The 19,014-nt window shown below is 52.4% G+C and overlaps 3 protein-coding genes and 1 long non-coding RNA gene across 5 annotated transcripts in view; 3 read left to right on the top strand and 1 right to left on the bottom strand.

Annotated features, from left to right (window-relative positions):
* The window catches only part of UBL5 (ubiquitin like 5), a 42,544-nt gene extending 38,259 nt beyond the window's left edge, over positions 1-4,285 (top strand). The window contains exons 1-5 of one of the 2 annotated variants that reach the window (XM_080409645.1): positions 3,299-3,390; positions 3,511-3,572; positions 3,657-3,740; positions 3,886-3,923; positions 4,065-4,285. In XM_080409645.1, coding sequence (XP_080265771.1) covers positions 3,517-3,572; positions 3,657-3,740; positions 3,886-3,923; positions 4,065-4,108 — 222 coding nt within the window. In that variant the 5' untranslated portion in view covers positions 3,299-3,390; positions 3,511-3,516 and the 3' untranslated portion in view covers positions 4,109-4,285. Of the gene's footprint in view, positions 1-3,298; positions 3,391-3,510; positions 3,573-3,656; positions 3,741-3,885; positions 3,924-4,064 lie in introns of those variants that run through there. The other variant, XM_080409644.1, reaches the window with a different exon arrangement.
* FBXL12 (F-box and leucine rich repeat protein 12) lies at positions 1,007-3,295 on the bottom strand. Its single transcript, XM_080409639.1, has 3 exons — positions 3,168-3,295; positions 2,979-3,051; positions 1,007-2,613 (listed from the first exon to the last, which is right to left on the bottom strand). The coding sequence occupies exons 1-3, from the start codon at positions 3,266-3,268 to the stop codon at positions 1,858-1,860; spliced, it is 930 nt and encodes a 309-aa protein (XP_080265765.1). The 5' UTR covers positions 3,269-3,295; the 3' UTR covers positions 1,007-1,857.
* A 240-nt stretch (positions 4,286-4,525) lies between the features above and the next one.
* On the top strand, positions 4,526-17,570 carry PIN1 (peptidylprolyl cis/trans isomerase, NIMA-interacting 1). Its single transcript, XM_080409640.1, has 4 exons — positions 4,526-4,680; positions 6,436-6,636; positions 12,765-12,875; positions 16,095-17,570. Exons 1-4 carry the CDS (start codon positions 4,527-4,529, stop codon positions 16,202-16,204), a joined length of 576 nt encoding a protein of 191 aa, XP_080265766.1. The 5' UTR covers position 4,526; the 3' UTR covers positions 16,205-17,570.
* On the top strand, positions 6,643-12,757 carry LOC308072574. Its single transcript, XR_013931713.1, has 3 exons — positions 6,643-9,743; positions 10,812-10,898; positions 11,100-12,757. It is a non-coding gene; the product is annotated as an uncharacterized lncRNA (long non-coding RNA).
* Positions 17,571-19,014: the final 1,444 nt, after the last annotated feature.

Here is a 19,014-nt window from a genome sequence, read left to right as displayed (position 1 = left end):
CCACCTGAATTTGGAAATTAGAAGCAATAAGGGTTTAAACCAGCCCTCCAAGCGCTTCAGGAGACGCGGGAGGAGGGTGAGCCGCTGCTCCACCAGGGCAGAAACACATCTGATGGTTCAAGAAGAACCTTCCAGCCCTTTCTTCCTACAATTTGCCCGTGGCCACGCGATGTTGACAGCTCCCCTCCTGCTTCCAAACCTGAAAAAGCTCGCTTCGTGCCGTCTGAAGTTGTAATTGCCGTTGTGTGCTATTCCACACGGTTAGCAATTAGGCGCTCCGCGGATCTGATGGAAAAGTGGTACGTTGGGACCCTCAGATATTAAATTGGGTCGTTTGTGGCGCCGGGCTCGCAAGCATCCCACTGCAAACGTCGAGAGAACATTTAGGTTCTTCCCGCAGCCTTGACTGATAAGACAGATTTTTACTGGTTTTAATTTTCCTTTCTGCTGCTTTACCTTCGCTCTCCCAGCCTAGAGTGCTGGGACAGATAGCGCTTGAAGTTTTAATAACGCTAATTACTCCCACGTAAATCTCTAGGCTTGGGAGAAACACGTGGCCGTACTTATTAAGCCAGCAGCCTTGGGATGTTTTCCAAAGCAGAGCTGGGGCGTTTTTTACCGTTGTTTATTTGCCCCAAAGCTACGCTGAGATTGTGTGTAGGAACAGAAAGGAGGCCAGGGCGCAAAGACCAGCCATTAATGAGACGCACAGCGATGAGGATTTCATCACAGGGGGGGTCACTGCCATCCAGGTCTGTCTGAAAGCCAACGGCTTGTTGCACAAGCTGCAGCTGAAGGGAGGGCAGGGGGGGTGGGGGGTGAAAACCAGCTGTATCGAGGCAGAGCCCGGAAAAAGCTCAGCTGAGACATTAATCCATCCGCTGCGCTTCCGAGAAGGACGCTGTTAGCGTCCAAAGACACCGCTCGGTGTCACCAGCCACCTCTTGATTTTTTTTTTTTTAAAAAAACCATTAGCTCAGTTAAAACCTCACAGCACGAGAAAATGTGTATCAAAAGCATCTTTATTTAATAAATACAACGATATGAAAACATCTTTGGCTCAAGAACCTGAGAACAGCCACGTCACAGCCCGTGGTGTCGGTCACCTGGGGTTACAACATCGTGGGGAGGAAAAGGAGAACACAGACAATAAAAGGTGACGAGGAAAGGTGGCTGCTCCCAGTAAAATCCAGAGATAACACCAGCTCAAGAGACATGTGGCTCTCCAGGCTGGGCGTTCAGGACACCCCACAACCAAAACCTTTCTGAGGAGCAGCCTGAAGAACTCAATTGGAACGACAGTAGAAGCGAGGTGACATCCTGGACTTGAAAACGCTCGCTGGCCGGGCAGATCACCTCCACTTTTCCAAGAAAAGAACAGCTCTGGAACGTGTCGCCCAATTATTTCTTCCCCGGCAGAGTGCGGCGCCTTGGTGCAGGGCGGTTAAGCAATCGCAGTCAGACATGAACTGGGAGTCTGGGGTTTGGGCTGCCAGGTTTTGGTTTTTTCCAGCAGCATTCTGGAATTCCGTGCTCATTAAGCAGCTCCCCAACGTTTAGTGGTGGGGGAAGAGGAGAAGGCAAAGAGGTTAAACTTGTAACCTCAGCCGGTTTTTGGTCACTTCGTCAGTGGGGTTCCCAAAAGCTAGGTGCTCCCCGCCCCCTGAGGCACAGAAAATGGGGGGAATCCTACCCAAACCAACTTTCTGAGGAACCATTTCATACGAAGGGCAGAAGGACAGAAATTTTGCCCCAAAAATACATATAGCAGCTTCCAGAGAAACAGGTTTTTACACCAAAAGGAGAACTTCACATGTAATAAGGAACAGCAAATGCTCTGCTGCTTCAGACTGTGCGTCAAGGAGCGTGTGAAACACTACAGTGGGGCAAAATTGCCCGAATTTTATCGATTTCTTCCTTTTCAAAGGTTAATTTGAGGTTCCTCAGCTGGGGCAGCGCTTGGCACAAAGCAGTAACGGCACCGGGAGAAATCTTATCGCAGAGGTGGAGGCACAGCGCCTGCAGGTGCTGCAGCGTGGCTAAACAAGCCAGCCCCACGTCCGTCAGGGAGTCGGTGTTGCTCATCTCCAAGAAGCGGAGACGTTTCGCGTGGCGGACGATGAAGGAGATGGCAGCATCGCCGAAGCTGCAGTGACGGAGCACCAGGCGCTCCAGCTCCTCCAGGTGAGGAGCCGCCTTCTGAATCCCTGTATCGGTGAGGCGGTAGGTGCCGCAAAGGCTGAGCGTCTTCAGGCGGTTCTGGGAGGAGACGTTGAGCAGGTGATGATCGAAAAAACCCGGGGTGTTGTGGACAATGAGGTGCCGCAGCCGGGGCGCCGCAGAGGCGAGGAACCAGGCGGTGGGGATCTCGCAGCGGCTCAGCTCCAGCACGGTGAGGGAAAGGGGGATGGTCTCGTAGGGGACGTGGCGGAGATCCGTCTCAGCCAGGGACAGCCGGTGGAGCCGGGGGCAGCGCTTGCTCAGGGCAGCCAGCAGCGCCGGGGAGAGCAGCCGCCGCTTGCTGACGGAGCAGAGGGTGCCCCGCATCCGCAGCGTCCGCAGGCTGCCACCGAGGTGGCGCCGCACAAGGTGCCACAGGCTGTGGGAGCAGAGCTGGGGGGAGAAAGAAAAGGGCCTGATCCCAGGGGGTGGGCAGGGGGGGACCACCTCTGCCAGCAGCGAGGTGACTCCCCCTGCTCCCAGCCCCCCGCCCGCAGCGGGGCGACCACCCCGCCCCCCGATCTCAGCCCCCTGCCCGCAGTAGGGTAACCCCCTCATCCCCCATCTCAGCCCCCCACCCGCAGTGGGGTGACTCCCCCCCCCAGACCACCCCCCCCACACTCTCCCCCAAATCGCACCCCTTCCCCCCCCGAACCACACACACACCCCCGAACCACCCCACCCCCCTCCCCCAAATCACACCCCTTCCCCCCCGCCAATGACACCCCTCCCCCCCCTTGCAGCCAGGCGGCCCGTACCCGGTGTGGGCTCAGATCCACGTATCTCCAGACCATCGGGTCCTGCACCAGCTGCTGCCACCGGCGACAGACCCTGCGGGGGGGGGGTCGGTCAGGGCCCGGCCCGGCCCGGCCCGGGGGGGCGGGGGATGTCGGTCAGGGCCCGGCCCGGGGGGGCGGGGGGGTCCGTGCGGGGCGGGGGGGCCCTACCTGGCCGCTCGTAGCCGGTCCCGCAGCGGCAGCAGCGCCAGGACCTGCAGCAGCACCAAGTCGGGCAGCACCGACACCTCCACAGCCGCCGCCTCCGCCATCTTGGCCGCGTCTTCCCCACGAGGCGGCGGCCCTTAAACGCGTCACTTCCGCTTCCGGCCTCGCTCCCCGTAACTTCCGGGTCTGGCGGCGTAGCGGCTGTAGCGGAGTGACGCAGGGCTCGGTAGGCCCCGGGGGGGGCTCGGAGGGGCTGGGACCTCCTTCTTTAATCCCCTTCCTTACCGACACCCCCCCCGGTGCCTTCCTGCGCCCCCCCGTTAACCCCCGGTGTCTCATCCCTCAGGCAGCCATGATTGAAGTCGTCTGCAACGATCGTCTGGGCAAGAAAGTGCGGGTGAAATGCAAGTATCCCCGGGAACGGGGGAGGGGGTGGTTCGGGGGTGGTGGGGGTCCTCCCGGTTCCCCCCGTTTCCTTAACGGCCCCGCCAGCACCGAGGATTCCATCCGCGACCTGAAGAAGCTGATCGCGGCGCAGACCGGCACCCGCTGGGATAAGATCGTGCTCAAGAAGTGGTGAGTGGAGCCGGGGGGAGGGGGGTTGAGGCAGCCGGGGGTGGGGGGGGTGGGGGGTGTTGAGGCAGCCGGGGCCATCGCCCCCCCAGCCCCAGGGCGGTGGGGTTGGTACCGGCTGCCTGAGGGCTGTTTTCTGTCCCCGCAGGTACACCATCTTCAAGGATCACGTCACGCTGGGCGACTGTATCCTTCTGCGGGCGGGTGTTTTACGGTGTTACGGGATGGGGGGGTGCGGGAGGTGGGTGTCCTGCAGCTTTGCCCCCCCCAACCCAACCCCACCCCACCCCATCGACCTACGTCTTTCTCCTTAACTCCATCCGCTAGATGAGATCCATGATGGCATGAACCTGGAGCTCTATTACCAGTAGCAGCTGCCATCCCCTCCCGGTTCCCCCCGGTGCTCGCTCCCCCGTGGGACCCACCCCCTCCCCCACCAATCTGCGTTTCCCCCCTTCCCGCCCCTCAGCTGGAGCCATGTTGAGGCTCTAAACCTGCTGTAGCTGCCCTGGAGTGTTTAAGTGGTTTATAATAAACGTGTCTCTCGAGTCTCGTTGTTGTGTGGCTCGGCGGGGGCACCGGGAGCCGCGGGAACGGCGCGTTGCTGTTTCTCTAATGCGTTCCTGCTCCTTTTGTCCCCCCGCGGCCACCGTCCTCTCCCGCGTCACGTGCCCAGGCCCGCTTCCGGCCTCACTGCGGCTTCCCACCCGCAGCCAATGACCGCCGGAACGGCGGGCGCTTCCACCAATGGCCGCGCGGGGAGGTTGGGCGCTGCCTTCCCTTGGGCCAATGGGGATAGGGAAGGGGCGGGCCGTCCCCACCCCCTCCCCGCGCCAATGGGGCCGGGCCGGGCGCGGGCGGTGCGGGAGGCGCAGCCGAGGGAAGATGGCGGAGGAGGAGAAGCTGCCCGCGGGCTGGGAGAAGCGCATGAGCCGCAGCTCCGGTACGAGCAGCGGCCACCGGGAGGGGCTGGGGGGTGGCCGCCCCCGCGGTGCTGCGTCTTCTTGGGGGCCCGGGGTTGGGCCCAGGTCGGGGTGCGGCCTGGTGGGCCCGGCCTGGGCCTCGGAGGGGGGTGGGGAGCCGCGCTGGGGGTGGGGATGGCTGTGGGGGTTGGGCTGCGGAGCTGCTGTGCCTGAGGGCGTCGTGGGCCTTGGCCGGGGGGCGGAGCGGCTGCTGGGGGCAGGGGCGCGCTCCTTGTGTGGTAGGGGGGGCTGGGCCTTCCAGCGGGGTCTGGCCTCCTCTTCCAGGCTCGAAAGGTTCCTGGGAGGCCGCGTTCTCTAGCTGGGCTGTTCCTCTCGCTCGCCTGAGGGGACGCCGTGAGGCTGGCGGGGTAGAGGAGTCTGTGAGGGCCCTTCTTTGTCAGAACCAGCTCACCTGAAGCATCCTGGAGCCGTGGCCGTCCAGTGTTAGGTCCAGGCTCTTGGCTGGAATCGCAGCTGGGACATGGGCCCTTTGCTTCCCCCCGCCCAGCTGGGCTGTTGCAGCCCCTCACCCTGCTTTGGCTTTTTGTAAAAAGCCTGCTCTGCTCCCAGCATTCAGCGGAGAGCTTTGGGCTGATGGATTCCCCCCCGTCCAGTTGGGCTGTTGCAGCCCCTCACCCTGCTTTGGCTTTTTACCTGAGCCTGCTCCGCTCCCAGCTTCAGCGGAGAGCTTTGGGCTGAAGGATTCCCTAAGAAGGAAGCAGAAATCACCTCGGTCCGTGCTGTGAGTTATAGCAGGTAAATGCATGCGCAGCTCTGAGCGCTGCAAGGCCTTGGAACCGCAGAATTACCCAGCTCTAACGCTGAATGTGTTGAGAGGGGACTCCACAGGAGCTTCATTTTCCACTACCTGGAGAAAATACAGATCTCTTGTGCAGGAAGGTCTTCTTTTCTGGTAGAAAAAAAAAGGGGGTTTTTGGAAGGAAGGGTCTGCGCCGTACAAAGATGTGATCTTTGCTGCCAGTAGCCACGTTTGCTGCGGGATGCGCTTAACGGAGAGGCTCTGTGCTGCTTCCCCCTTGTAAACAGGACACGAGAGAAACAGGGTCTTGTCCCTCAGCCAGAAACCCAGCGCTGCCCACCCTCCTGGCAGTGGCAGGGTGCTGCCTGGGGGTGTTGGTGGTTTCTGGCTGTGTCAGTGGGTGTTTTGTCGCTAATCCAGGCGAGCCGCGTGAGTTGGAAAGGCAGCTGGAGCCTGCTTCTGCGTGGGGCTGCTGCTTTGATTAAAGGCGCTTCCCGACGGAAACGCTCGCGTTGGAAATTACGTGGAGTTGTAAAGGCTTCTCTCCCACCTTGGGTGTTTGAGCTGATGGCGTGGATGTGGCCAAGCACTTGCAGAAATCCAGTCTTCCATGCCTTCGGGGTCGAGGAGGGGATGATGGGGGTCAGGAAGGTGACGCTGGGTTCCGAGGAGGCGACGCTGGGGTCCAAGGAGGCGATGCTGGGTGCCAGGAACGTGACACTGGGGGTCGAGGAGGGGATGCCGGGGGCCAGGAACATGACACTGGGGGTCGAGGAGGTGATGCTGGGGTCCGATGAGGTGACGCTGGGGGTCAGGAACACGACGCCGGGGGTCGAGGAGGTGATGCTGGTGTCCGGTGAGGCAACGCTGGGGGTCAAGGAGGCGATGAGGCGACGCCGGGGGTCGAGGAGGTGATGCTGGGGGTCTGCCAGGAGCTTTTTTTTTTAACCCCAGCCCCCCCCCCCTCTGTCCACAGGCCGTGTTTATTACTTCAACCACATCACAAATGCCAGCCAGTGGGAACGGCCCAGCGGCAGCGGGAAGAACGGCCAGGGGGAGCCGAGCAAAGTGCGGTGTTCGCATCTCTTGGTGAAACACAACCAGTCCAGAAGACCCTCGTCGTGGAGACAGGAAAAGATCACACGGACCAAAGATGAGGCACTGGAGCTTATAAATGGCAAGTAAATGCAGGAGAAAGAGAGAGAATATGATACTGGCAGGAGAAAGAGAGAGAATATGATACTGTTGGAAGGGGAAAAGTCGTTTTCAGGCTAGAATTGAACCCCGAGACGAGTGGTTGTGTCGTGAACTTGCTGTAGCCAAGGGTTTTTTTCAAGCCAAATGGTTTGAACGTGGACTTTTGTGTGGCTCAGCCCACCCGGAGAAACAATTTTGCTGTATGATTCAATGGCATAAAGATAGGTCCCGGCCCAAATGTCTTCCCCTCTGTGTTTTTTTTTTTTTTTTTTCCTAATGTTATTTCAGAGGTTTGTTTGTATTTTCTGTGTAAATGTGTATTTTTCTATTAAAAATAAACTTCTTGAAAGATAAACCAGATGTTCTTTAAACATTGCTGTTTATTTAATGCCACTTGACCCCTTGCCCTAATAGCAACTTAGAGTAAGTTCTAATTAACCTCTGCTTGAAATCAAGTTGCTTGTAGGAGGCAATCAACCCTGCACAGGGCTGTACGGGTGATCCGGCGGGTTTTTCCCAAATTCCCAAAGCGTTCTGGTTTGTGGTCTGGTCTAGGAGTGAGTGCGCTGCGTGCCTTCCGCAATCATAGGCGGCGTTAATTTCGGCAGCCTCGATTATTTTAGTTTATTTTTTTTTTTTCCTTGCAACTCTGGCCGTAGAATTGAATTGATGTCGTGTTTCTTCAGCGTTGAGGTTTTGCTCTTAGCGTGGCAAGTTCGAAGCCCAGCTGTTACTCCCGCCTTTTCCCTTTTAGCATAAGGAATTTGAGGGCTTAAGGTGAGGTTTCAATTAGTGCCGGTGATTAATTGAAACCGAGACCGTGCTCCTTTAGTGGGCAGCTGTGGTTTTTTTCTGGCGGCAAGGACGCCGAGGCTAGCTGGCGCGCTGCGGGCGCGCAGGTTTGTACCGCAGTACTGCGTCTGGTGTATCTTTTACGGCTTCAGCCATGAGGGAGAGAAGGTAGCGAGGGTGTTTTGGCTATCATTAGTCCTAATCAACAATTAATTTAAAGATTTTCTTACTTGCCACCCCTGGGAGGGGAAATTTTGCGCAGTAAAGCAAAGCACCCAGGCGGTGACCAGCAGGTGGTATCTGCTCACCACCTTTTGGAAGGGGAGATGAAATGAACTGGCACAGATGGGAATATTTTATTCTTTTTATTTTTTTTTTTGGGGGGGGGAATTGTCTCCTTCAGGTGAGGGTGGCTGGAAAAGTGTGACCAGAGGAGGTGAAGTGGGATGCACGCCTAGCGTGGAGATGTGTGTGTGTGCCAAGGGAGTTGAGGCTGGTGTGAAGATAAAAAGATTGCAATATTTCAGCCGAGCTGCACGTTCTTTCTGTCTTCTCCTTCTTCCTATTTTTTTTAAATTATTCTTTTAAGAATAAAAAGTATTCTAGAGCCGTCTCTTGCAGTGACGTTCAACTGAAAAGCGAGCACAGAGCGTTCTACGGCTCAGAGGTTAAATGATGCGTGATGCTGGCGTGGCGTTGGTGAATCTTTGTAAGAGGGGGTAATTTCTATTTTTAGAAGGGAAAGTTGTCTTTTTTTCTCTCTAAAAGAGGTGTTCCAGGAGCTTGTGACCGGGTAGGCTTTTTGATACGGAGATATTACCTAAATTGGTTATTTTTAGAAGCCTAAATAATGTTATTTGGGCTCAACAGTCGTCATCGTTCTTACTTGGTTTGGGTGCTCTGTGGCAGGGCGAGGGAAAGAAACGATTTAAACTTTCCCTTTTTGGAAGGATGAGATTAAGCTTGGCAGCTTCCGAGCCTTCTCGCTATCAAATAACCCTTGTTCCATAATCTGTCTGTGGGGTCCGAAGAAGAAGGAGTCGTGATTAAAATTTCCTTCGTGTAAACGCCCCGCTTGTGTTGTTGGTAAAGAGAATTAATTTTTGGAACGGGAATGCCGCTGTCAGAACAACCCAACCCTAACCCCTGTCCTCTCCGCGTTTGTCCCCAATGAACTTTATTCCTGGGAAGGTCACAGGGACCATCAGGTGACGATTAATTATTTTCTGGTGGCTTCTTGAAAATGATTGTTTCTAGAGCAGCTGAAACTTCCCGGGAGGATGGGTGGCTTGGCTCGGCCGCGGCTCCTGACAGTCAGGCGTCGGCGAACTTCCCTGAACAGATGTACCGTACCTGGGGAATGGAATTATAGCGTGGAATTGCCTAAGTAGGTCTCCTTTTTTTGGCATGTTTGGTTTGGAGATGGGATAACGGCTGAGATCTCCCTCCGAATCTAGCTGGGGCGTTTATACACGAATAAAAACCCGAGAAAGAAATGAGAGGAAGGAATTCTTTGTTCCCAGGGGAAAAGGGGATGATCCTGAAGATAAATGTTTTCGGGAGGTGAACTTGACTCGATGTCAGATATTCCAGTTGGGTGGTTTGGAAGCCGTTCAGGGAGTCGCAGCGGAGGATGAAACGGGGGTTCGCCCTCCCGCTGGGAGCTGGAGCGCTCAGGGTGCTTTTCCAACCGGCGGTAACATCGCAGGGAATGCGGGATTGGGAAGAAATTCCAGAGCTGAGCCTGACCCTGGTATTCACAGCAGGAAAACCTCCTAGTCCCCTCTGCCCGCTTCATTGAGGGGCAGCTGGGGGTATCCTGCCCTGACGTGTAGAAAAGCCTGCTTCCCAGCTAAACCCTGCGTCTGATCGGTTTCTATCCGTTGTTTCTTGCATTGGTGGTGTTTAATTACTCTTAATTAATTCCCTTCCCGTGCTGACCTCCGAGTGGATTTAGAGAACCCTGCTCTTAACCAGCCTGGTTTTGCACGCTGAGCCAACCAGGCTTTTTGTTTCTGGGAATGTAGGTCATCCCTTCTGCCATTTCTGCTCTTAGCCCTCCTTTGCACTTCAGTTTCAATTAATTTTTCTCGAGCGTGGGTTCATCGTGCTGTGCAATATTCCAGCTGAGCTCTTGGCTGTGCCTTCTACTGGGGCATTTACTCCTGCCTTTCTCTCTGCTGAAGATCCCAGGAGTTTCTCACTTTTTTAAAGTCACACTGCCTGTTTTGGAGTGCTTTGTCATTCCCTTTTGACGTCCTCCTCTTTCTGATCGAGCCTCTCTGCAGACAGCAGGTTTATTTGGGGTTTTTTTGGTTGGGTTTTTTTTGTGTGTGTGTGTTTGTAAATAGGTACGTGAGTTCACTTGGTGTCGTTGGATCTCGCCGGGTCCTTGGGGTCACGTTTAATATTCTGATCCTCCTGCCGACGGTGCTTCCCCCCTCCGGCTCCAGCTCGTTACTCACGTGTGCCGTTAGCTTCACTCCGTTTCTTGTTGCAAAATCGGTCAGGATTCATCCCAAAGCGCCATCCCTTGGATGCTGCTCTTCCCCAGCACTCCCCATTTCAGCACCATCCGTTGCCATTCCTTTTTTTTTTTTTTTTTTTTTTTTGCGCTGATACCCCATGATTTGGTTTCACTTAGCCCTGGAGGTTTTTAGGGATACTTTATTAAAACCCAGACAGTGGTTTGTTGGGGTTTTTTTTTGGTTTTGTTTTTGTTTTTTTACACTAATCTGTGTAATTTATTCCAAACAGCCGAGATCATTTGGGGAAAAGTCTTGTTAACCCCGCTTGACGGAGCCAAAGGTTAGAAACAAGGTGTCTTCTTCTGGTAGAGGTGCTTTGAAACAACTTCCTCGGCTTTAAAAAAAGCCTTAGGCTTCCTCCAGGAAAACCTTCCCGTAGCTGACAGGCGGATTTTGCTCTCAGGCTGCTCGCTGGCATAAAATTAGGAAGTTTTAATAACTAAATTCTACTTCAAGGCGTAGCTGGTTTTCTCTACAAGCTTACGAAACCCTCTTGACTCCTCGGAAAGTGCCGACGTGACCGGTTTGGGATATAAACACCAACGCTCTGATCCTTAAATTTGGATCCTTTATTACTTTAACATCAGGACGTATCGTAAAGCTGTAATTCCTGATGCTTCTGGGTGCGCTGTTTGACGGGTGCTTGCAGCTCTGCGCAGTTAGATACGTATTTATGGTGCTGCAAATAGGTATTTTTAGGATAAACTCCGTTTTGTCAGCAAGTAGAGTGTTGGTGCTCAAGCAGCTTAGTTTAAGAAGATGAACTGGTACCGGTTTCTTTCCTAAAACTGTCTTCCACCCAGATTAAGAATCCTTTTTTCTCTTTTTAATGCAGGATAAATAGCCATTGTCTTAAGTTTTGTAAAGTTTTGGACTTGCACGGTAGACTTTTTCCGCCTCCACGCGTGCATCTAAGCAGCAGGTAGGATCCGCGCGCGTTATAATCTCACTTGGTGCTGAGCGCTGGTGTTTTCTGTTGGAGCAGGTTATTAAGGTATTAAGATAATTCAAAAGCTGTAGAAAGTTACATTCAGGGCGCCTGCTTAAAAAAAAAAAAAAATCTAGGAGGAGAGCTAATCAATCTCCTTTTCCCATTTTTTTTTTTTTCTTTTGGTCTGTCCAGCTGGAAAAGCAAACCCAGCCGTCCTGAACACCTTGCTGGATTCCAAAGGTTGAGGCTAGTGGCAGAAAGAGAAGACCGAGTTGGGGAGGAAAAATGGGCTGGAGGGTTTAAAATCCCTTAGTTTTGTCTTGTTAGCGTGAAACTGCGACAAAGGAGTGAATTAAAAAACGGCTAGCCTGCTTTTTCACTTGCTGCTGGACACGTCAACCTCCGCTCCGCTCGTTACAGAATGATTTTCTTACCTGCTCCCAGCCCTTGCAGATATTTCCTCCGCTGGATAAAATTCCCTAGCCTTTAAAACGAGCTGGAAAAATCCTTATTTCCTCATCTTTTTGCATCGTAAACCGCCCTCTCCTTTTTTGTGGGAGCGTGCCTCCAAATAATAATGCCTAGCTCTGGAGTTAACATGCCTGACCCTCACTTGCGGCTGGAATAAACCATGCTCAGCCCAATTTTAGGTATTATATAGATATATATTTATTATTTTGAGAGGCTTATCTAGCAAAGTGCAGGCTCTTTATACATGCAGGCTACAGGGCTTGCGCGGGACCGACCTGAAGTAGGAAGCTTGGTGATCAAAAAACCAAAAAAAAAAGAAACAGAACAGCTTTGAGAGGGGGAAACTGCATTTCTTTTTCTCATTTTTTTTCCCATTCATCGGTCGCTTCTCGGTGTTTCTCTTTGAAGGTGGGAGGCTGCTTAGGTCTAAAATGGAAGCCAGGCCTTAGAGATTCTTTCAAAAGGTGACGGGAGGTTTTCTGGAAAGAGGGGCTTGAAAATTAAAAGGGTTTCTAGAGAGAATTAAGTTTGTCTGGCTTTACGCAGCCGTCCTCCTGCGGGAACGTTTCTTGCAACCGGTGCTAAATTGCATTTTGGTGGGGGGTGGCAGCGAGTCGGACCCGTGCTGGCTTGGGATTTCAATTAGTGATCCCGCTCCTCTTAACGAAGGAGCCGGAGTCTGGGGAGGTGCGTGGAGCTTTGCGGGATTTTCTGGTCTCGAGGGTCCGTGACGAGCTGCCGGGCGGCACCGAGGGATGTGTCGGGGGCGCTTGTGCTTTGCCCAGCCCCGAGAGCCCTCAGCATCTGTAATGAGTGGCTCTATAATAATTTTAACAAGCTGTTGATTGGAAAAGATGATCTCTCTCTTAATTTATCTTCTTACGAGCTTGGGATGGGGGGATCTGCTGGGTTCAGGACAGGGAGGCGGAGCTGCGAAGACTACGACTTTTTTTTTTTTTTTTTTTTTAAATACCTTTTAAAAAGCTGTCTTGACAAATAGTTCACTCCTCGGGGATTCTTCTGGCGAGGTGAGCTCTTCTGCAATCAAAAACTCGTCTTATTTTCGAGCCCGATAAAAAAAAAAAAAAAAAAAAAAAACAAAACAAAAACAACCAAAAAAACCCCAGTTGATTCTGCCTACTACCCCCTCCCGAAGCACAGGAATTTATTATTTAATAGAAACTTAAATAGAAATGGACTACGGTGCAAAGCTGGAAGAAAACCTGAGACAGGCACTTTTGGGGTGTTATGGACGTTTAATTCTGGCTCTGTTTTTGGGGGGGTCTGAAAGCCTCGTTCCGTGTGCGTAGGTTTTGGGGAGCAGGGGGGGGAGGGGGGTTCCCCCCTTTTTGCCTTCCCCCACCTGAATTCTTCCCTTCTTTCCAGGCTACATCCAGAAGATAAAATCGGGAGAAGAGGATTTTGAATCTCTGGCTTCCCAGTTTAGCGACTGCAGCTCGGCCAAAGCGGGAGGCGATCTGGGTGCGTTCGGGAGAGGTAAGCCCAGCTCAGCCCGGCGGCGTGGACGCCGGATCGGGGTCACGGGGTCGATCCTGATCTTCCTGGCAGGGGGAAAGGGGGTTTAATAATGCTTCATCACGTAGGACCGAAGGTAAAAATGGATTTAGATGCCAGGTTAGCCCGCTGTGCGGGAAATGTCGTTGGGTGCCTGGAAGTTAAACCAATTAGGAATGCAATGATTAATATTATTCCAGGCTGAGAGGCGATGTTGTGCAAACGCCCTTCGTGAAATTGGCTTTTCCTGCTGGAAGAAAAAAAAAAAAAAAAAAAGGATTTTCCAGCTATGCTGATTGGAAATCCGGTGGCGCAGCATAATGAGCGCTGAATCAGGAGGAAGCGGCTAAGCCTGGCTAGCGGCACGGCGGAGAAATGATTCGGCTTTTATTGGCAAGTGATTAACGAGTTGTGGAAATAAGATCAAGTCGCAGCCCACTGAGATAATGGTGCTGGTGAGAGGTTTTGTTACACGGGATTCTCGATGGGCGCAGTGATGGAGCGACAACAAAAGGCCGGTGGATGCTGCGTCGTGAAAGAGATTTGCTGGCGTGGGAGGAAAAAAAAAAAAAATCTTTCGGATGGGGAAGTGTAGCACTGAACTTTGTCTTAGGGATGCTCTTTGCCGTAATTTCTGCTAGGAGGAAAATACAAACGGCCCAAGTACGGCTGCAATATTCAGGAAAACAACCCAAAAGCTTTTTCTGACGAGGGTGTCCGTGCGTATTTTGTATGAAGAGGGTCTAGGAAGGTTCTTGCCGGGGAGAGGGAATGCTGGATTCGTTGATCCCATCCGTATCCCAAAGCGTCGCAGCGGTTGCTTCCTCAAACACATCCACTCGGGCGGGGGTGGCGAGATTTTATGGATTTTATGGAATGAAGCGTTAATCCTAGGGTGCTGTGCCCGCTGGTTTGGGTTCAGCGGGTGCTCAGCTCATCGTGCTCTTCGGAGACGTAGGGGAAGAGATTGATTTGGGGGTTTTTTTTGTGGTTTTTTTTTTTTTTTTCCTGGCTGCACCAAAACGTAAGGAAATTTTGCAAGAGGCGGTTTCCACTAGATGGCATTGGAATCATGCGTGGTGGCCAAACCCCTGAGCTGTCAGTCCAACCCCCTCTCTACCTCTTTTGAAGCCAAATAAATAGAAAAAAAAAAAAAAACAAAACCAACCCAAAAAAGTAATTTGTTAGAACTTGGAGGACGGGTTACTTGGGAGGCGAAGCCGTGAAACCATTTCAATCTGTCTTCTGCAAACCCTTCAACGTTAAGTCAGGTGGCTGGTTGAGGAAGACCACCGTGGTGTAGTGGGGGGGCTGGTACCTCATCTGATGTAAAGGTTTCAGGTCCTAGTGGAAAATAACCCCCCCAAAAAATTCGAGGGAACGACGCTGGCTTTGTCACTGGAGCTCGTGAGCCGCCTCTGCTCGCAATTAATTGAAACGAGAGAAGCGAAACTCTGGAAGGCCGTATGCATCAGGTCACTCCGGTGATAAAACATATTTTATTTTTTTTCTTTTGGAAGGGGAAAATGCCAAGCTGAAGCTATTACTGATCCCGAAAGGGAGGAATCGAGCATCTTCGGCGGCATCTAACGGCCTGGGTAGAGGAAGAGGGAGGGAGGGAGGGAGGTGCTAAAGAAAAAGATAAATTCTGGAGATGCTGCCGGGCTAGATGCGATGCCTCTGGGATGTGCGGGCTTCGGGGGGGGGCGGGAAGCTTTAATTTGCAAAGAGATCGGCATCTGGCTGTGCTGGGGGGGCACTGTCACCCCCCAGCCTTTGCTGGCAGGGAGGAAAGGTCCCCTCTGTGCTGGGGGGGGGGGGGGCACTGTCAGGTCCCCTCTGTGCTGGGGGGCGGGCACTGTGACCCCCCAGCCTTCACTGGCAGGGAGGAAGGGTCCCCTCTGTGCTGGGGGGGGGCACTGTCAGGTCCCCTCCATGCTGGGTGTGGGGGGGCACTGTCAGGTCCCCTCTGGGGTGGGGGGGAGGCACTGTCACCCCCCAGCCTTTGCTGGCAGGGAGGAAGGGTCTCCTCTGTGCTGGGGGGGGGGGGGCACTGTCAGGTCCCCTCTGTGCTGGGGGGCGGGCACTGTGACCCCCCAGCCTTCACTGGCAGGGAGGAAGGGTCCCCTCTGTGCTGGGGGGGGGGCACTGTCACCCCCCAGCCTTTGCTGGCAGGGAGGAAGGGTCCCCTCTGTGCTGGGGGGGGGGGGGCACTGTCAGGTCCCCTCTGTGCTGGGGGGCGGGCACTGTGACCCCCCAGCCTTCACTGGCAGGGAGGAAGGGTCCCCTCTGTGCTGGGGGGGGGGGCACTGTCAGGTCCCCTCCGTCCTGGGGGGGCACTTTGCGTCTCATCCTGCTGCTGAAGCTTTTGCTGAGAGCCCCCCCGGTGAGACCTGGACCTGTTGGCATCAGTAAAACCTCATTTGTTTGTGGTTTGTTTTTTTTTTGGGGGGGGGGGGGGGGGGGGGGGGGGCAGTTTCTCTGGTCTGACTTGTGTCACGGGGGAAATTAGTGCCCCCCCTTGGACCCCCCCACCCCGTAGTCGGCTGCTGTCTTTCCTCTGCGCTTGAATTTTTTGGCTGAGCCCCTCACTCTGCTCACTCCTTCCCCCCACCCTGCCGAGCCGCGGGGGGTTCCGCTGGTGAATCTCCCCCGGGGGGGGGGGGTCCCTCCTCCCAGCACCTCCAGCTTTCCCCAGCCTGGATTACTCAAATCTCCTGGAATTCTGTGGCTGGCAGACTGGAGCCCCCCGGAAAAGCAATTTTTTATTTAGGTGATGCCATGATCCCTGTGTGCCTTGTCAATTATTTAGCGCCACTTGTAACGAACATCAGTTCCGTTCCCGGCTGCAAGACCGACCTCCACTTGTGCCAGTGAGTCTGCAAAACAGATTTTTTTTCTCTTCCTTTTGGGTCCACGGCTCTCCGGGTATCTTTCCTCCCTGCAGTTGTGTCTGTAGGATCCAAAAAAAAAAAAAAAATCCCAACACCCAACCCTGTTGAAAAAAGAAAAAAAAAATTCTGTGTACGCAAACGCGTCGTTTTGCATCATCTTCGGGCAGCAGCTGAAAACAAACCTGCAAATTATTAATTGGTGACTTTGTGGTTTGCCTGGGAGCTTTTTTGGAGGTTTGCTTGTTTAGGAAGATGTTGCGTTTGTTGCCGGGGCTTAATTAACCTTTGTGGTGTCTGCTCTCCGCAGGTCAGATGCAGAAACCTTTCGAAGATGCTTCGTTTGCGCTGAGGGCTGGCGAGATGAGCGGCCCCGTGTTCACAGAATCAGGGATCCACATCATCCTACGCACGGAGTGAAGTGCCTTGGTGACCCGTCGAAAGGAAAAGGGCGAGGGGAAGAAAGGAGAGAAAAAAATAAATAAAACGACAACGGAAAAAAAAAAAACCCAAACCAACAACGGGGGGAAAAAAAAAAAAGCCAACCACAAAAACAAAACCTACTCCAACCCTGCACTCTCCCCAATGAACTTCATCTCCAGTTTAAGAAAAAAAAAAAAAAAAAAAAAAAAAGCTTATTTCATATCTCAGTGTCTTCTGTGGCACCTGCCCCTGTGTTTTGCCCCCCCGCCGAGGTGCATGGTCAGCCCAGGGTGAGACCTCCACCCAAAATAAAGCCAGTAGCGTCTTTCATCAGCAGAGGGAATGTTTAAACCCAACATTTTTTTGGGGGGGATGCCACAGCCGCTCGAGTCCTGTTGCCGTGTCTCCTTAAGCAGAGGGATGGTGGATGCTAAAGGTCACACACTTCAGTGCTTCCCCCCTCTCCCCTCCCCCACACCCCCCCCCCAATTATTTATTGCCGTGACGTGCGAACGGTGGGTGCTGGGACGGAACGAACACCCCAACCCCTCTGCATGTTTCTTTCCGCCTTTCTTTTTTTTTTTTTTTTTTATTTTTATTTTTTGGAACCAGCCCCAACGCCATTTCGCTCCGCTCTGGGTGGGTTGACCAACCCATTAATTAAAAACCAATTAAACCCGGCGGGTAGCAAACGAGGAGCCAGCTCGTCCGTCCGTAGCTTCCCTTCAACTTCCCTTCTCCCATCCCTCCATCCCTTCCCCACGGTGGCACCGGCAGCTCCCTCTGCTCCTGCCATCGCTTTCAACTCTTGGAAAAACTTGAAGATGCCTTTTTTTTTTTTTTTTTTTTTTTTTTTTTGAGGGGGGGAGGGGGGTCTGATGACAAAGAAGAGTTCCTGGCCACTGGTTGCCACCACAGGCAGATCCGTAGCCGGCCCCAACTCTGTAGCGGTACATAGGATGCTCTGTGCTTCCACAGCCTGGAGTCGCTCTGTAATTTTATTTTTTTTTTATTATTTAGGATGCCATTCTGTAGGACGGACATTATCTTGGATTTTTTTTTTTTCTTTTTAGCTAGAAAGCTGTTGAGTTTTGGGGGGGGGGGTGTGGTTTTTTGGGGTTTTGGTTTTTTGTTTTTTTTTTTTTCCTCCGGCTCCTCTTGAATCCCACTTGTGGTTTAAACACTGTAAGGCGTTGTTTTCCAGTTACGCTGCGTTGCTTCTGTTTAGCGAAATAAAAATGGGGGGGGAATTAAAAAAAAATTAAAAATAAAAAATATCCCAGCTTCAGTCCAATGCAAACCAGCTGTATAGTTCCAGCTCTCTTACGCAGAAAATAAAACCCTCTCCAATTAAACATTTCAAGAGCTCTGGTATTGATTATTTCTCCTCCTTTGCCTGTAGAGATCTTGTGGCTTCTATGAGAACAAAAAAAAAACCCAAACCTCTGCAATATGTGCTGAGCTGGCTCTTGTTTCTGTGGAGTTTTTTGTTGTTTTTTTTCTTTTTTTCTTTTTAAGTCTTAAAATGGAAATGTGGCCGAAGACCAATTTGGAAAAGTTTTTCTGACGCTAGAAGCCGATATCTTTTATCCCCCTTTTTTGTCACTGCGTTCTGCTTTGCATCAAATCAACGTTGGATTTCCTAAGAACTGCTTAAATCCTGGTGGATTGGGTGGGGTTTTGGGTTTTTTTTTTTTCATTTTTAAATTTTTAAAGGTTCATCTTGAAAGGTTGATTTTTAAAGGTTCATTTTAAAACCCGGTGCTTCTAGCGCGGTTTAGGAACTGTTTCCTACCTCTCCCGCGTTCTGTGAATTTAAGTGTTCCTTTTCTGGTGTGAAATTGGCCGTTATAGGGAGCGTGGCGGTGGGTTTTCTTTGTTTGTTGTGGGGTTTGGTTGTTTTTTTTTTGCTAAAATCTGCCATTTTAGAGCTGGAAAAAGGCACCATCTCCTGCCTTCTCCCTCCAATTACTGGACCATCAAACCCAAACCTCCGAATATCCCTCGCCGTTCTGCTTTTTGTCGGGGAGATGGAAAGCTCCCGCGCAGCAGATCAAAGTTGGTTTCCGTAGCTACACATTGATTTTAAAAAAATAATAATAATTAAAAAAAAAATAAAACATCCAGCTCAGGGTGACAAAGCGGGTGAGAACCTGAAAAAGAGAAAAACTCTCGAATAAGTGGGTGGTGTGATGAAAGCGGGAGCGGAGGTAAATAAAGCGCTTGGTGATGCTTGGGGGTGTTTAGGGTCTTTATTATGGCTGATTTTTTATTATTATGGTATTTATTATGGCTGATTTATTATTATTATGGTATTTATTATGGCTTATTATTATTATTATGGCTGATTTATTATTATTATCATATTTATTATGGCTAATTTATTATTATTATTATTACTACGGTGTAACAAGGGTGTATTATTACTAAGAGCTCGGGGGGCTCTGCACCGTCCGGTGGGCTCCGAGCAGCCACCCAGGGAAGAATAAATACCCTGAGGCTACTCCGGCGTTACTCGAGGTGGGATCTACGTAGTAAATAGACTTGGTGGCTCTTCGGTTCCAGCGTTGGGGTGAAGCCAGCCCGGCGTCACACCCAGGGGAACTATCCTGCAGTGCTGAGTGGCGGCTGGGGCTTCGAGACCTGGGAGAAGGAGCGAGCGGGTGCGCGGGGAGGGTGGGAGCTGCTCTGGAATTTGGGAATGGGTTATCCCAAAATTTGGGTTCGGCCACGCTGGGAAAAGAGGCGCAGCATCCTGGTTCCCGTAGGGGATCCTGTGCTCGGAGCTGCTCTCCTGCCTTTTCCCA

This window comes from Falco punctatus (genome assembly GCF_963210335.1).
Source record: "Falco punctatus genome assembly, chromosome: 13".
NCBI lineage: Eukaryota > Metazoa > Chordata > Aves > Falconiformes > Falconidae > Falco > Falco punctatus.
This window is presented reverse-complemented; position numbering and strand designations above follow the sequence as displayed.

Excerpts from the sequence above, each read along its gene's own strand:
- FBXL12 (XM_080409639.1), bottom strand. The coding sequence starts at position 3,268 with ATGGCGGAGGCGGCGGCTGTGGAGGTGTCGGTGCTGCCCGACTTGGTG. Across the intron at positions 3,052-3,167 it reads GACCGGCTACGAGCGGCCAG|GGTCTGTCGCCGGTGGCAGC; the intron begins GTAGGGCCCCCC and ends CCCCCCCCGCAG. Across the intron at positions 2,614-2,978 it reads TGGATCTGAGCCCACACCGG|CTCTGCTCCCACAGCCTGTG; the intron begins GTACGGGCCGCC and ends TTCTCCCCCCAG.
- PIN1 (XM_080409640.1), top strand. The coding sequence starts at position 4,527 with ATGGGGATAGGGAAGGGGCGGGCCGTCCCCACCCCCTCCCCGCGCCAA. Across the intron at positions 4,681-6,435 it reads GCGCATGAGCCGCAGCTCCG|GCCGTGTTTATTACTTCAAC; the intron begins GTACGAGCAGCG and ends CTCTGTCCACAG. Across the intron at positions 6,637-12,764 it reads GGCACTGGAGCTTATAAATG|GCTACATCCAGAAGATAAAA; the intron begins GCAAGTAAATGC and ends CCTTCTTTCCAG.